At 32.5% G+C, this 13,553-nt stretch overlaps 1 protein-coding gene across 1 annotated transcript; it reads left to right on the top strand.

Moving 5' to 3' along the window:
- Positions 1-3,142: 3,142 nt before the first annotated feature.
- LOC129321215 (exocyst complex component EXO84A-like) lies at positions 3,143-13,151 on the top strand. The gene is made up of 8 exons (XM_054966911.1): positions 3,143-3,430; positions 4,239-4,336; positions 5,240-6,284; positions 7,175-7,681; positions 9,314-9,502; positions 11,371-11,507; positions 11,851-12,084; positions 12,626-13,151. The coding sequence occupies exons 1-7, from the start codon at positions 3,254-3,256 to the stop codon at positions 12,011-12,013; spliced, it is 2,316 nt and encodes a 771-aa protein (XP_054822886.1). The 5' UTR covers positions 3,143-3,253; the 3' UTR covers positions 12,014-12,084; positions 12,626-13,151.
- Positions 13,152-13,553: the final 402 nt, after the last annotated feature.

Genomic DNA, 13,553 nt, shown 5'->3' with positions numbered 1-13,553 from the left:
AAATGTGAATAGTATTCTTGAACATGCTAAATGATTTGAGAATGATTTTTTTGCCACTTGTATTTAAATTAATTGACATGCATTAGTATAAGTTATAGGAATCTTGGTTACTAAGTGGTTGTACTCACCTTATTAATTTTAAATATTACAGGAGCTAGCTCAAGGGGATAAGACATAGGGAAACAGTCTAAGGCATAGGATTACTATCCTATATGTAGGCCTCATTTTTTTATTATTAATATGTATAATCTTGCATGATATTTCCACCTAGGGGAAATTTATGTTTTTGGCTTACTTGCACTATGAGATTGTGATATTATATTGTGTAATTTTAGGCTTTAGGATTATATATGTATTCATTGTGAATTTTAAAATAGGGCCAAAATACTAGTACAAGTGAGAAGTGATCAAATATGCAATTTATTTTGATGTGGTACAATGATTTATGAGATTGTGGCTCCCTCTTTTGTTTTTGAAATTAAGGGTTGAACATTGAAAAGGTGTTGAAATTGTAAGATGTGGTATATTGCATAACTTCATTTTGGTCTTTTCAGTGTGATTTAGGATGTGATTTTGTCTTTTTGCACTTGAAATGTGAATTGGGCACCTAAGTTGTATAGTAAAATTGAAAAGGGTATCCAAATTTTGACTATGTTATGATTATAAAATTAATATCATTAGTTAGAGGTAGGAGAAAGCTCTCTGTAAACATTTTAGATTACTTCAACCGGACGTTGGACAGAGAAATGTAGCGAATCAAAAATTTGCCCCTATTTTTGTCAAATGATAGAAGCAGTGCTGTCAAACACATGCAATACACCACGACACATAGTGCTTGAGCTGTGGCACATGGCACAGAGGCATATAAGACATGGTGCATGTATGATAAGCTACGGTGCATGTTTGCTTTTCTACACAGCTTCTGTTGTTTTCATAGTTTTTGCATATGCTTTAACTTATGAGTGATCCTATGCTTTTACAGAAATTTAATTACTCTGATTTTGAATTGTAAAGGTTTATTGAAATGTTTTAATGTTGAAAAACTTGGGATCCTCATTTTGTAAAATTTATACACTTGGTAATTTTTTTAGGATAGTCTTTTGATTATCTTGAAATTGGAATTAATTAGAGAATAGTAAGGGAGACCTTACATAAACCTACCTTCAATGTTGAGAGCAGCGAGGAAGCCAGAATGAAGCTGAGGAAGGCAACATCAGACAATGGACACAGCTTCACAAAACTAGAGCAACCACATGCTGACAGTAGATATGGCTTTTGCAACCTCAAGCAATTAGGTACCTGTCATGAACTCATAAAAAGGAAAACTTTGAAATGGTAAAACCAGTCATGATGTCTGAACTCAAGACCAAAGAGGCGAAGAGGGAGTGATGAGAAGAGGAAGCCGCGAGGAGGCGAAGAGGAAGCTGTGAGGAGCCTCTTCAAAGGAGGGACGAGATGAGATAAGCGAAAGTGAATGAAGATGTGAAGACTAAAGTGAAGTGAGTAGTGAGTTGTGGCTGACTTCATTGATCTAGGGTTTCCTTCCTCGAATTCAATTGTTTAATGTCTTCATTTTAAAATAACATCCTTGGGTTGGGCTGGGCATGATGGTTGGACATACTGGCCTTAGCCCTGCCCAACCTGAGTTTTGGGCCAACCCTACCATGCTTAAAAAAATTAATGGGTAGCATTTTCTTCCATTTAGGCCAGGTAAAAAACCTCGAGTTGAGCTGAGCTTTTCGAGTTGTTGGGCAATGTGTTCAGCCTTACTTCCCAATATTTTTTTCCCAAAATAACCATCTTAACATTTAATAGAGATAAAAGGGTAAAGAATAGATAGACAAAATAATCATTAAGGTGCCCTATAAATGAATCAAAATAAATAATCTTTTTTCCATATAAATAAGACCAATGGAGTATTCTAAAAAGTGAAATCTAAATCGAGACAATGATTTATATTACAATATATGGTACAACATATAGCAAGAACCGTGTCAATTGAGAAGAACATCAACTAAAAATTTTAGCAATACAATATGACAAATTAAGAACAATCAACATCATAATATAATTTCTAGAATAGCATGAAAACTGAACAATGCAATATGATAATAAATGCCAACATCAATAGATAGCAACACCAATCAAAACTTCAATATTATTATTTCTTGTTCAGATGTCTCCTACACAATGAAATAATAAATTGAAAATAAATAGCTATTGCGCTCCAAGTTCATCGGACAATGCAACGAGTATACAAGTTAAACAAAATAAACATGTAAATATTACTACACTCGTCAAAATAAACCAAATTTTTATAGAGAATGACATTAAAGTTTTAAAATTTAGAATTTATAATAGTTAGGTGCCCAACAATTTTTTTTTCAAAAAAATTGTAAATATTGATTCAAATAATTATAAATTTATGAATTATAATGGAAAATAAAATATTTAAATATAAATATAAATCTCAATTTGCAATTGAGATTTTTATTTATAACTGTTTGAATCAATATTTATAATTTATTTTTTAAAAATTTTGTTGAAAACTTGACTATCATAAATTTTAAATTTTCAAATTTTATTGTCATTCTTCCAATTTTTATCCTATATAGGCATGAACATTTTATAAATTTTAAAATTGAGAAGTTATGTGAATTAAGTTTTTGATAATTTTTTTAAAAAAAATTGTATATATTGATTCAAATAATTATAAATAAAAATCCTAACTATAAATTTATAATTATATTTAAAATTTAAATTTTTTTACAATTAAAATTCTTGAATTTATAACTATTTAAATTAATATTTATAATTGATATTTTATTTTAAAAAATTTTATTGAGACCTAACTATTATAAATTTATTATTTTGAAATTTTAATGCCATTCTTTCCTTTTATTTTGGATCCTTCCATTAATATTTATAATGATTTTAAATTAGATTGAAAGTGTTAATAATAAATTAAATTAAAGTATTACACTAATTTTATTTTATTTTGATAAGTTGGGAACCAATCAAAAAAACAACCAAAGCGAGTCGTACGTATTTGGAATGGCTGCAAAACATGTTTGCCGCCTTTGTTTCCGATTGATTCAATTGAGTTTCTCTCTTCTTCTTCCTCTAGCCACCAGATTCAAACTCTCTTCCTTACTGTGATTTTCACTTTTTCTCTCAATCTCATCAAATGATCCACTTTTAACCAAATCAAATATCTTTTTTGTGTTTTTTATTCTCAAGGGATACTCACACAATGGACCACACTCCATACGCGACCCCGAGAGGATCCATTTCATTGAGTATGGGAGACTCCTCAGAGCTCGAGGCTAATCCTAATCTCACTCTCAGCGATAAGCTAAAGATCTTCAAGAACTCTTCCTTTGATCCCAATGAATACGTCACTACCAAATCTCGTAGCATGAACGAGAAGGTTTGCTTCTATGCCTCCCATTTTTCTTTCCTTCATTTTTTTTTCTCTGCGCCGATAAATTCCAAGTTTTGAATGTGGGTTCCATTACTGGTATAGGGGAAATGTGTGAATTTTTTATGCCATTGATGGACCTAAAGCATCTCATTGGAATAATGTGGTTTGATATCTTTGTCATATGCTAGCAGAATAATTTTATCGCAAATCGTAAGTTGAAACAGGGAAAGACCCTTTTTTCCTTCTTGATATCATTGATTAGTTGGACTACAAAGCGTTTTGAAGGATTAGCCTGCGGAGCAAGATTATCTTGGCGGTTTTTGTTGAACCTATTTGTCATAGCTTCATATTTACATGCTAAATTGTCCCAGAGACAAAAGTTTGTGACTCTAACAATCGACATAAGAATACTACTGATAAAATACTTCGGTAATCCTGTAAGGAATTGAGCTATTTTCCTTCCAAGTGTCATTGCACAATAATCACAACGTCCCATCTAAGAAGATGTGTTCAATTACAATTATGATAAAATTCATGGTACAATTTGAACTGCTATGTTGTGTTTAATACACGTATTAGATGTATATCAATCACGGATTTTACACTTTTACTTTACTGAAATACAAGTGCTTCATGGATGTCTTAGTATCCTTCTCCTTCAATGTGTTCCTAAATTGTAGTATGCTTTTGACCATTTAAGTTTGTGTGCCAGTAATGCTATTGATAATTATATAACGTCTGAAGTTTACCATTTGTTTTGTACATTTATCACTCTTCTGCTTTTATTTTTAATCAGTGTTTGTATTGTTTGCAGGATATAAAACTCGCCTGCAATTACCTTCATGAGTTGAAAAGGGCTTCAGCAGAAGAAATGCGCAAAAGTGTTCTTGCTAATTATTCAGCTTTCATACGGTAAGCTCCAATTTAGAAATCATCGGTTGAAGACAAGTATTTCCCTCACAATTTGGAAATAAAATTTGTCAGATATTGAAGCTCACTGCTTGGAAGAAAGCATAAATCCAGAAGTTCTTTCGATTTTGACTAAAGCTGTGTCATTATGAACAGTGCTTGCTATTTCAACTAGCAATGTGTGCTCCTCCTCAGCTTTAGTTTGCTCTAATTGAAGACATTCTTTACTTTTTATTCTTGCTTCACATACTTTTCAAACATGCATTGGTTCTGAAAAATTTAGATAAACTTAATTAAAAAAGATTTAGATAAACTTAATTAAAAAAGATAAAAAAAAGATTAAACTAATTATAAAGAGATGCATAAGTATGTCAAAGACACTTTTTAATGGAACTCATCTCCAAGATTATTACTTATCTCTTTATTATTTGTTTTATCTTGTATAAGCTTTGCAACTTCAGATTTCTGGTAATTTTGTTATTGTATCTTAAATACGCCCATTGCATAGAGTAGAATTGAAACTCGTAGCTGTAATATCTACAGGTAATTGCTTTAATCCAATTCTATACTACTTTGCAACCATATAATTATACGTTAAGACTAAACATGTCATGTACAACTTTTAGTGAAATTGATCATTGATATATACGTATAAGTTGCAAATTTTAAGGAGATTGAGTATGGTTTTCCTAAGTATAACAGAAAAGATGATCTATTATTATATAAGGAATATCTATAAATAGACTTTAAACCACTTCCTTATTATAATGTTAAAAAATCACTTGAATTAAAGGTAAGTTCAAGCAAATTTTAAGGAGATGGAGAATGGTTTTCTTAACTGTAGCAAAAAAATACGATCTATTATTATATCAAGAACCTAATGCACCCTGCAATCTGTTGACATAGTACATCAAAAGAGATCTCAGATCTTGAGGGGGAGCTGCTTTCCATGAGAAATCTCCTATCCACTCAGGCTGCTTTGGTTCATGGTTTAGCAGACAGAAGCCGACTTGGTTCTTTGATCACTGGAGCCAAAGATTCTGATGCAGAGGACATGCTTGATGAAAAAGCTGACCAATCAAAGACAGAGAATTGGCTTACAGGTTATCTTGAGAAGCTTGAAGTCCTATTAGCCGAGAAAAGAATAGAAGAAGCCATGGTAGAATTAAAAGAGGGAGATGCCATGGTAGAAGAAATTAAAGACAGAAAAGCTCTAAGTCCAAGTGCGCTAATTGTATTAGAAGCTGCCATTACAGAACACAGAACCAAATTGGCTGATCAGCTTGCAGAAATTATATGCCAGCCTTCAACTCGTAGTTCTGAGCTTTGTTCATCTGCTCTAGCTTTAAAAAATCTAGGAGATGGTCCTCGTGCACACACATTACTCCTGAACTCTCACCAAGAGAAGTTACATCGTACCATGCAGAGTCTTAGGTCTGTCTCACATAGTGGAGGAGCATACACAGCCAAACTCTCAAAGCTTGTGTTTTCCACCATTTCACAGGCAATGAGTGATTCCATAACAGTGTTTGGTGAAGAAGAGCCTGCATATGCTTCCGAGTTAGTCACTTGGGCTGTAAAGCAGGCTGACAACCTTGCCTCTCTCATCAAGAAACATGTTCTGCTATCTACAGCATCTGCTGGGAGCTTGAGAGTTTCTTCTGACTGTGTTCGAGTTTGCTTGAGTCACTGTTACATCTTAGAGGCTCAAGGGTTAGCACTTTCTCCTGTGTTGTTGAAACAATTCAGGCCCTTTGTTGAGAATGCTCTGAACACAAACTTGAAAAGAATTGAACAATGTTGTGCTGCTAGAGCTGCTGCAGATGATTGGTTGCTTGCTTATTCACCTAGCAGTAGGCTTTCTGGGTTAACTTCTGCTGCTTCGTTGATGAACGCATCCCAAGCACCCAAGCTTTCTAGCAGTGCTCAGAAGTTTAACTCAATGATTCAGGTTTTTACGTTGAATGGCTCTTTCTTGAGATACTAAGAAAAGGAATAATGGTTTTGCGCATGACAATTGAACTTTAGAATTGCAGTAGTTCTTGACATGATATTAGAGCTTTATGACCGAGTGGTCATAAACTCGATCTTTGCTGCCTTCTATTCTCTTGATTGAAATTAAGCTTCAGTACAGAGTATGTGAGACTGTAATTTGTCCACACTTAAAGATCGATGGGCATTTTTTGAAGATTTGTTAGAGATCTTAACCATAAACCATTGACTCAAATAAAATAACAAATGTTAATAATTTAGTTATTTCCTGAGTTTTCTTTTTCTTTCTTTCCTTTTTTTTTTCTTTTTTTTGTCAGTTGAAGAATTTGAAACATGCGGTTTAACGTCTTATCATCAAGTAGAACTTTTTGGAATATAATATCGAAGTACTGTTTGACAAATAAAAAAATACTTTTATTTTACTATTTACTGGAGTGACAATTCATTTGTTTCTAAGCTTTCGTGCATTTTCAAAGGAGTTTGAGACTAGTTATGATATGAATACGACTCTAATGCATATGCCCAGATATATGTGTTGTCACATTCTATTTTAAGTTTTACGTGTTTATATTTTGTATCATGTCCTGATGAATATCCATATCAGCTTCTGAGTCAAAAAATAAAAAAATAGAAAAGCAATGTTGAGCTTGCCTCTTTTACTTTGCAAAAACCAATCTTATCCAGCAAGTTAGCGACAACCAGTTGCATATTGTAATTGTTAACATCAGATTAATCATCATTGAAGCTCACTCTGTTTATTATTTTCTTTCTTCATTACCATCCTCTGCTATGCTTATGTTCTTGACTTTTGGCATTTCATTAATACGGCTTTCCACTGTCTGAATTCAGGAGTTTTTCGAAGATGTTGGCCCTCTAGAATTCCTAGAGTTGGACAATCTTGCATATGAAGGTCTTCTTCAGCTGTTCAAATCCTATGCCAATCTCTTAATAAATGCACTACCTGGTTCAGTGGAAACTGAGAACCTGGAAGGCACAGGGCCAAAAATTGTCAGGGTAGCTGAGACAGAAGCACAACAAGTGGCATTGCTGGCAAATGCATTGTTGCTAGCGGATGAGTTGATCCCACGTGCTGTTGTGAAGGTTTTTCAAAGCACCAAAAGTGATGAATCTCAGAAAAGAGGTGCACCGGAGAAATATCAGAAGGCTCCTGAACAGAGGGAGCTGAAGAAAAGGCTCCAGCGTGAAGTTGATCGCCTAAGAGATAGCTTCTGCAGGCAACATGCTCTTGAACTCATTTTCACAGAAGATGGGAACACACGCTTGAATGCATTGATGTATTTGAGTATGGATAGTCATGCAGAGGAGCCTGATTGGTTTCCTTCTCCAATTTTTCAGGTAAATTTGCTTTCACTGTGACAAATTTAGACTTGGTTTCTCCCCATTGCATTTTCTTTTCACTGCACCTTCACTTTAAATCTGAATCATTGGTGTCAAATTTTAACAATACAAATTAATTTGTACTTTTAAAAACTATCAAATCCAAATCATTAAATCCAAATTAACGGTTTTAAGTGCAAGACAACACCAGCAAATTCACAAGTATCTCCTAGAAAACAGCATACAGACTCTGCATCAAAATATAAGACATTTTCTTCTGGCTAGTGTTGCCCTTAAATGCAGGATACTTTACAAAAAGTCAATTGTATTAAATTTTTCTTTTTCATAGATGCCCTTAGTAATTGTATTGTAAAGACAGATTATATAAGAAATAATTTAAAGGTAATTAAGATGGATAGATTTTGGTTAGAGGGTAGTCTTAGAAAGTAGTGATAATTTTTAACCATTTTAACAATACCAGACCACTTTTAACTACTTTTTTTTTAATCCTTGTGAAGGTAGTTAAAATGGTCTTATATTTGGGACTGGAGTACTAAATAGAGATTAACCATATTATGATGTAGGAGTATTTTCAACTTCAATGGGACCACAGAAGGTTTTGGGAAGACGCGTTACTAAAAAATGGCGGATAAAGTTGATCTTGAAGAAATATATAAGCATGTCAAACACAATTTTTTATGGGGCCCGCCCATCTCTGATATGTTTTTATGTCCATTCGTGAATGGATTGCTTGCAACTTTATTTTTTTAATAAACAGTTTCTACCATGTCCTCTGTGAACCACATTCGTAAATAATTTAAGAGTCTAGAGTAAGATATACTACTTTAACGCGGTGGACTTCCTTTGAATCTTGTACCCAAGAATGTCTCAAATTTTGTGTGGATAGGGTCTACCTGAAGAATCTTTCATAGGAACATACTTATGGCATGAAGCACCAATGCTTTAAAAAAGTAAACACATCCGTATCCGATACAATATTTATAAGATATTTCAGCATATGTATTTCATATTCTAACACTTGTAATATAGTTTTTTTTTAATAATTTTTTACTATATCACTTAAAAACTTGAAAAAACATAATATTTTGGTTGATTGTTGTAAATATCTTTATATTACTTTAGAAATTCTTGTTTTAAATATCAAAATACCTATACTTATATCATAAAATGTTGAAATATATATTATAAATATTCCCATACCCGAATCCTACAATTTTGAAAATTAGTTGTATCGCCGTATCGGATCGGATATCCGTACCCATTCTATGCAATATAGCATTGATCTATGAGTAAACTAGTTTACTAGATTTTATAAACCAAATTTATAAATTTTATGAACCAAATTTACTGATTTGTTCCCTTTTGATGATGCCATATGTGCTTGGGTTATTATAGTTTTATTTCACTTTTTTTTTTTTGTGAATGAAAACTGAATGCTTCTATGAAACTAAAACAGAACTTACGAAGTTAGAATAATCTTTCATCGTTCTCCATCTCATGTAGTAACAAAAGGTGGGGGTGAGGCAAGGGTAGTTGATGTTCTAATATTTTTTTGTTAACTAGTATTATTTTATTTCATTTTTTTTAATTTAAAGTCTAAGGGTAGGCCTTCACTTCATGATATTGTAGGAGCTGTTTTTAAAACTTTCTCGAATGGCAAGCATCGCTACAGATATGTTTGTTGGTAGGGAAAGATTTGCTACTACTTTACTAATGAGAATGTCAGAAACAGTGATTCTGTGGCTTTCTGAAGATCAAGCATTCTGGGATGAGATTGAGGCAGGTCAAGTACCTTTAGGTGGTTTTGGCCTTCGACAGGTATTTCTTTTTTTTTCTTGTGATTTGCTTTAATCTTGCACGTTTGTTAGGAAAAATCTTGTATCTATTGGATATCATTGAAATTTTCAATTATTTGAAAAATTGCTCTCAAAAGTAGTTAAGCGTTTGATATGCATATTGTTGAACAGTAAAGTTATTTTAAAGCTATAGTTTTAGAAGGATGTTAAAATGATGCTGGAGATCCCCAAAAGATAAGGCTCGTTATAATTAATTAGGAAAATTCTTTAGTGTACAAAGCATGACGTTAACTTTGTTTGATGAATTTAAATTTTGTTTTATTCAAATTTTGAAACCACTATCAACTAAGAATGGACTAATGCATTATGGATGCTAAAGAAATTTTCATTTCATTCAAATTTTACTTCCTAAAGTAGGTCGAGTGTTTGATAAATATTTTATAAAGCTGGATGGAAAAGCTATTTTAAAATATGGTTTTATAAGGATGTAAAAGTAATGTTGGGAGCTCCCAGAATGAAAAGGTTTGGCATAATTAATTAGGAAAACTCTCTTGCAAACCCAAAATATTCCAAATTCCTATGGCTTGCTTAGTTCACATGTTATCAACTTTTAGATAAAATTTAAAGAGATAATAAAACTTTTAGTCTTTCAAGTTTGTCTCAATTATTGATGTAATCTCTCAAGTTTAATTTTTATCTATTTTGTCTCTTAAATTTGCCCTAATCATCAATTTGGTTCTTATTGTTTTAAAGAGGAAATAACACAGTTAAAATTTACTGACATGAATGAGGGAATATTAATGGTAACTATGTAGATTAATGAAAAGAAGTGTAATTATACAGGTAAGAAAAAACAGACTCAAATTTTCAAAAACAAAATAACAAAATGCAATATAAGGGTTTAGATTGATAAAAATTAAACTGATTTGAGGATTAATATATTCTTATTTAAATACATATAAATGTTAAGTCATCAATATTCTTTGCACATTAAATTAATTTGATAATTAATTTATGTTTTAAAACTTAAAAGACTAATATAATAATTTAAGAAAACGTAAAAGGCTACATTGATCAAAATTAAACTTGTGGGATCTAATGAATAATTGAAGTAAACTTGAGGGATAGAAAATTTCATTATCCCAAATTTAAATAAAGGATAAGTAATTAATATTATTGTGATATCATCAATTACAGCCAGGTAGGCATTAATGCATGATGAGTATCAGAGTTCTCCAATATTATTATTTTTTCAAGTTTCTTTTAAAGATACTTGGGGGTTTTAAAAAAAACCTGTTGAAGGCTCCCCCCCGCCTTTTTTTCCCTTTTCCCTCCCATGGCAACAAGATCCTATTATTAGGTCCCTCAATCTACGATTAATCTTGACCTGAGCTTTGGTAAGCCTAAACTAGAAGGAGTTCTCCTAAAGTTGTTTTTTGCATGCATGTGAACTCGAACCTAAGTCATTGTGCTTAAGCGGAATCTAGTGTCTTGTACTAAGACTAGCGTTTGCTAGTTACTGGCTATCGAAACTTTATAAACGTGCCTCGGCATTCTACTTAATAAAAAAATTCAAGTAATCTGCACAAATATAATGAAAGTGGCTCTAAGGATTCTCTAAAACACGTTCTTAAAGCTAGCTTTTAAATTAGATAAAAATTAATTTTTCTTGGCAATATATATTTGTTATGTTTCAATTATCATTATTTAATATCGTCTATCTTTTCTACTATTTGTTTCAAGTAAAAACTTGAGTATCATTTCTTATCCATAGTATTTTTTCCTTTCTCTTTTTTCTTTTTATTCTTTCTATTATGAGTATCAAACAAACTTTGGTTTAGTGCCTAAATACTCCAAATTCACTTGTTTTTTGTTTGACAAAATGTGCAGCTCTATCTGGATATGCAGTTTGTGATAATATTTACATCCCAAGGTCGTTACTTATCTCGCCAGCTTTCTCAAGTTATTAAAAACATGATTGCTAGGGCCATTGACGCTGTTGCCGCTTCTGGGTTAGATCCTAACAGGTACATTCATCTAGCAGAAGCAGAATTTCAAATGTATATAATATTCATATTCACATTTATTCTTAAATGGCAAATCATAAAAGTATTTCATCATCAAATTAATAGGAAACATACTGCTTTATTTCCTAGCTAACAGTTAGCTGACGTTTTGATTTGGTCTTTTATATTAAAACTGTTAGACAATATGTGGTACGTGGAAAGTGTTTTCTAGAAAGTAAATGAGAAATGTACTTGGAAAGAAAATGAGATAAATGCATTTCTTTTCTAGAAAACACATTTCTACCTACCAAACATTGTATTATTGTATCACGATTTCATTGAAAATTTGAGTTTATCACTGCAGTGTGCTGCCAGAGGATGAATGGTTTGTTGAAGTTTCTCAAATAGCTGTAGAGATGATAAATGGGAAAGCCACGTTTGGCAATGCAGAGAGGGAAGTTACAAGCCCTACTGCTTCTATATCAGGAAGGTCAATGTCATCAATCCATTCTCATGGCAGTAACTAGCTGACAACACTATATGGGACAGAACAAACTGAAAGAGAAACTTCAATCACTGTTCGCCTCACATGTTGCTGGTAACTTTGTCATATTTAATTTGGATCCATATGTCACATTTTTGATTCAGAATCTGTTAGCACATACTGAAGAAGTGTATCTAAATCTAAATTTGTTCTTTACTAATTGCTCAGTTATTAGATGTATGATAGTTCCACATTGAGTGATTATAGAATTAATCACAGCTATATAAGTGTGTGGTAAGCCTTTCCAAAGTAGCTTAAGCTATTTTGGTGTAAGTAACAAGTTGTAATTTGTGATTAATGTAAAACCTTAACATGGTATCATTGATTTGGGACTAAAAGAAATTGATATTTAAAAAAACAAAAAGGAAAGAATAAATAGTAAAGAGAATATTAGATGTATGATAGTTTCATATTAAATGATTAAGAATTAATCACAACTATACAAGTGCATAGTGTATCCTTCCAACATAGATTAAGCTATTTCAGTGAAAGTGACAACTGACAAGCCTTAGTTAACAGCTTCCAACATGTATAGATGAATTGCCTCCACATCTCTGTGAATAATTCCTTGCCCACCTTTGGATTCACATTGCAGGCATCCTTGAGTTGAAGATCTCATGCAAATCAGACCTTCTACCTTACTTGATATTTGCACTGTGCAGCTGACCAAAAATTTGATGTTGAGAATATATCAAACTGCTGCCTCGGGATTCAGGTTTTGGTTTCAAACTCTGCTAACATGAGCTCTTACTGTTTCTTCATGAACAAACGAAGGTGTATTTGGTTATTTATTTATTTCATTAAGATAAGCTAGCAAGATCCACCAAATATTTGCTGATGCAAATGGGGATCTGATATTGTTTAACATTGTCCGAGATTTCATTTTCTCGTACTGCGTGGATCTCTGCTTCTTTTGAGAAAATGATGTCTTCCAATATAACGTAGCCGGTGAAACGCCATTGGTACTTTCAATTCAGCGCATAAAAACAATGGATTGTCCTGTATTCATACGAGGGCTACGAATTCAAGACTTTCTTTGGGATTTCAAATTTAGGACACAGATAATGGACTAGACTTCAGTTCATTTGATAAAAATGTAACATGTAAATATTCATTTTGACTCAAACTTTCCATGTACTCAAGAGTTTCACTTTCAAATAAGGAACATACTTGGAATCTTTCAGGGGTGTACATTATGCATTTTTACATAATAACGCCTTGCTTCATTCAGGCTACACCTTTCTAGAGCACTGCATCTAAGGCGTTTTATGTTGAGGAAACAAGAGTCGCTTTTGTTTCATTGCCCTTTTCTTTTGTGGGTTCTGATTTATTTTTTAACATTTCGGGTCTGATATTTGTTTTATTGATATGGGTCATATGGCTGGTATGGGATGAAGTGGCCATGGCTAATCTGCCACAAAAATCGAAATTAAGAAATTTCGTTTTGACGAAGTCCATAAATTTTAGTGATTGTTGAGTTCATTTTTGGCTTTACTAAATGGTACTTTCTGTCTTCTTATTTA

This window comes from Prosopis cineraria, unplaced genomic scaffold (genome assembly GCF_029017545.1).
Source record: "Prosopis cineraria cultivar Desert tree isolate PC_DT_omini unplaced genomic scaffold, ASM2901754v1 PC10, whole genome shotgun sequence".
Lineage (NCBI taxonomy): Eukaryota > Viridiplantae > Streptophyta > Magnoliopsida > Fabales > Fabaceae > Prosopis > Prosopis cineraria.
The sequence above is the reverse complement of the archived record's forward strand: the minus strand, read 5'-3'. Positions and strand labels throughout refer to the sequence as shown.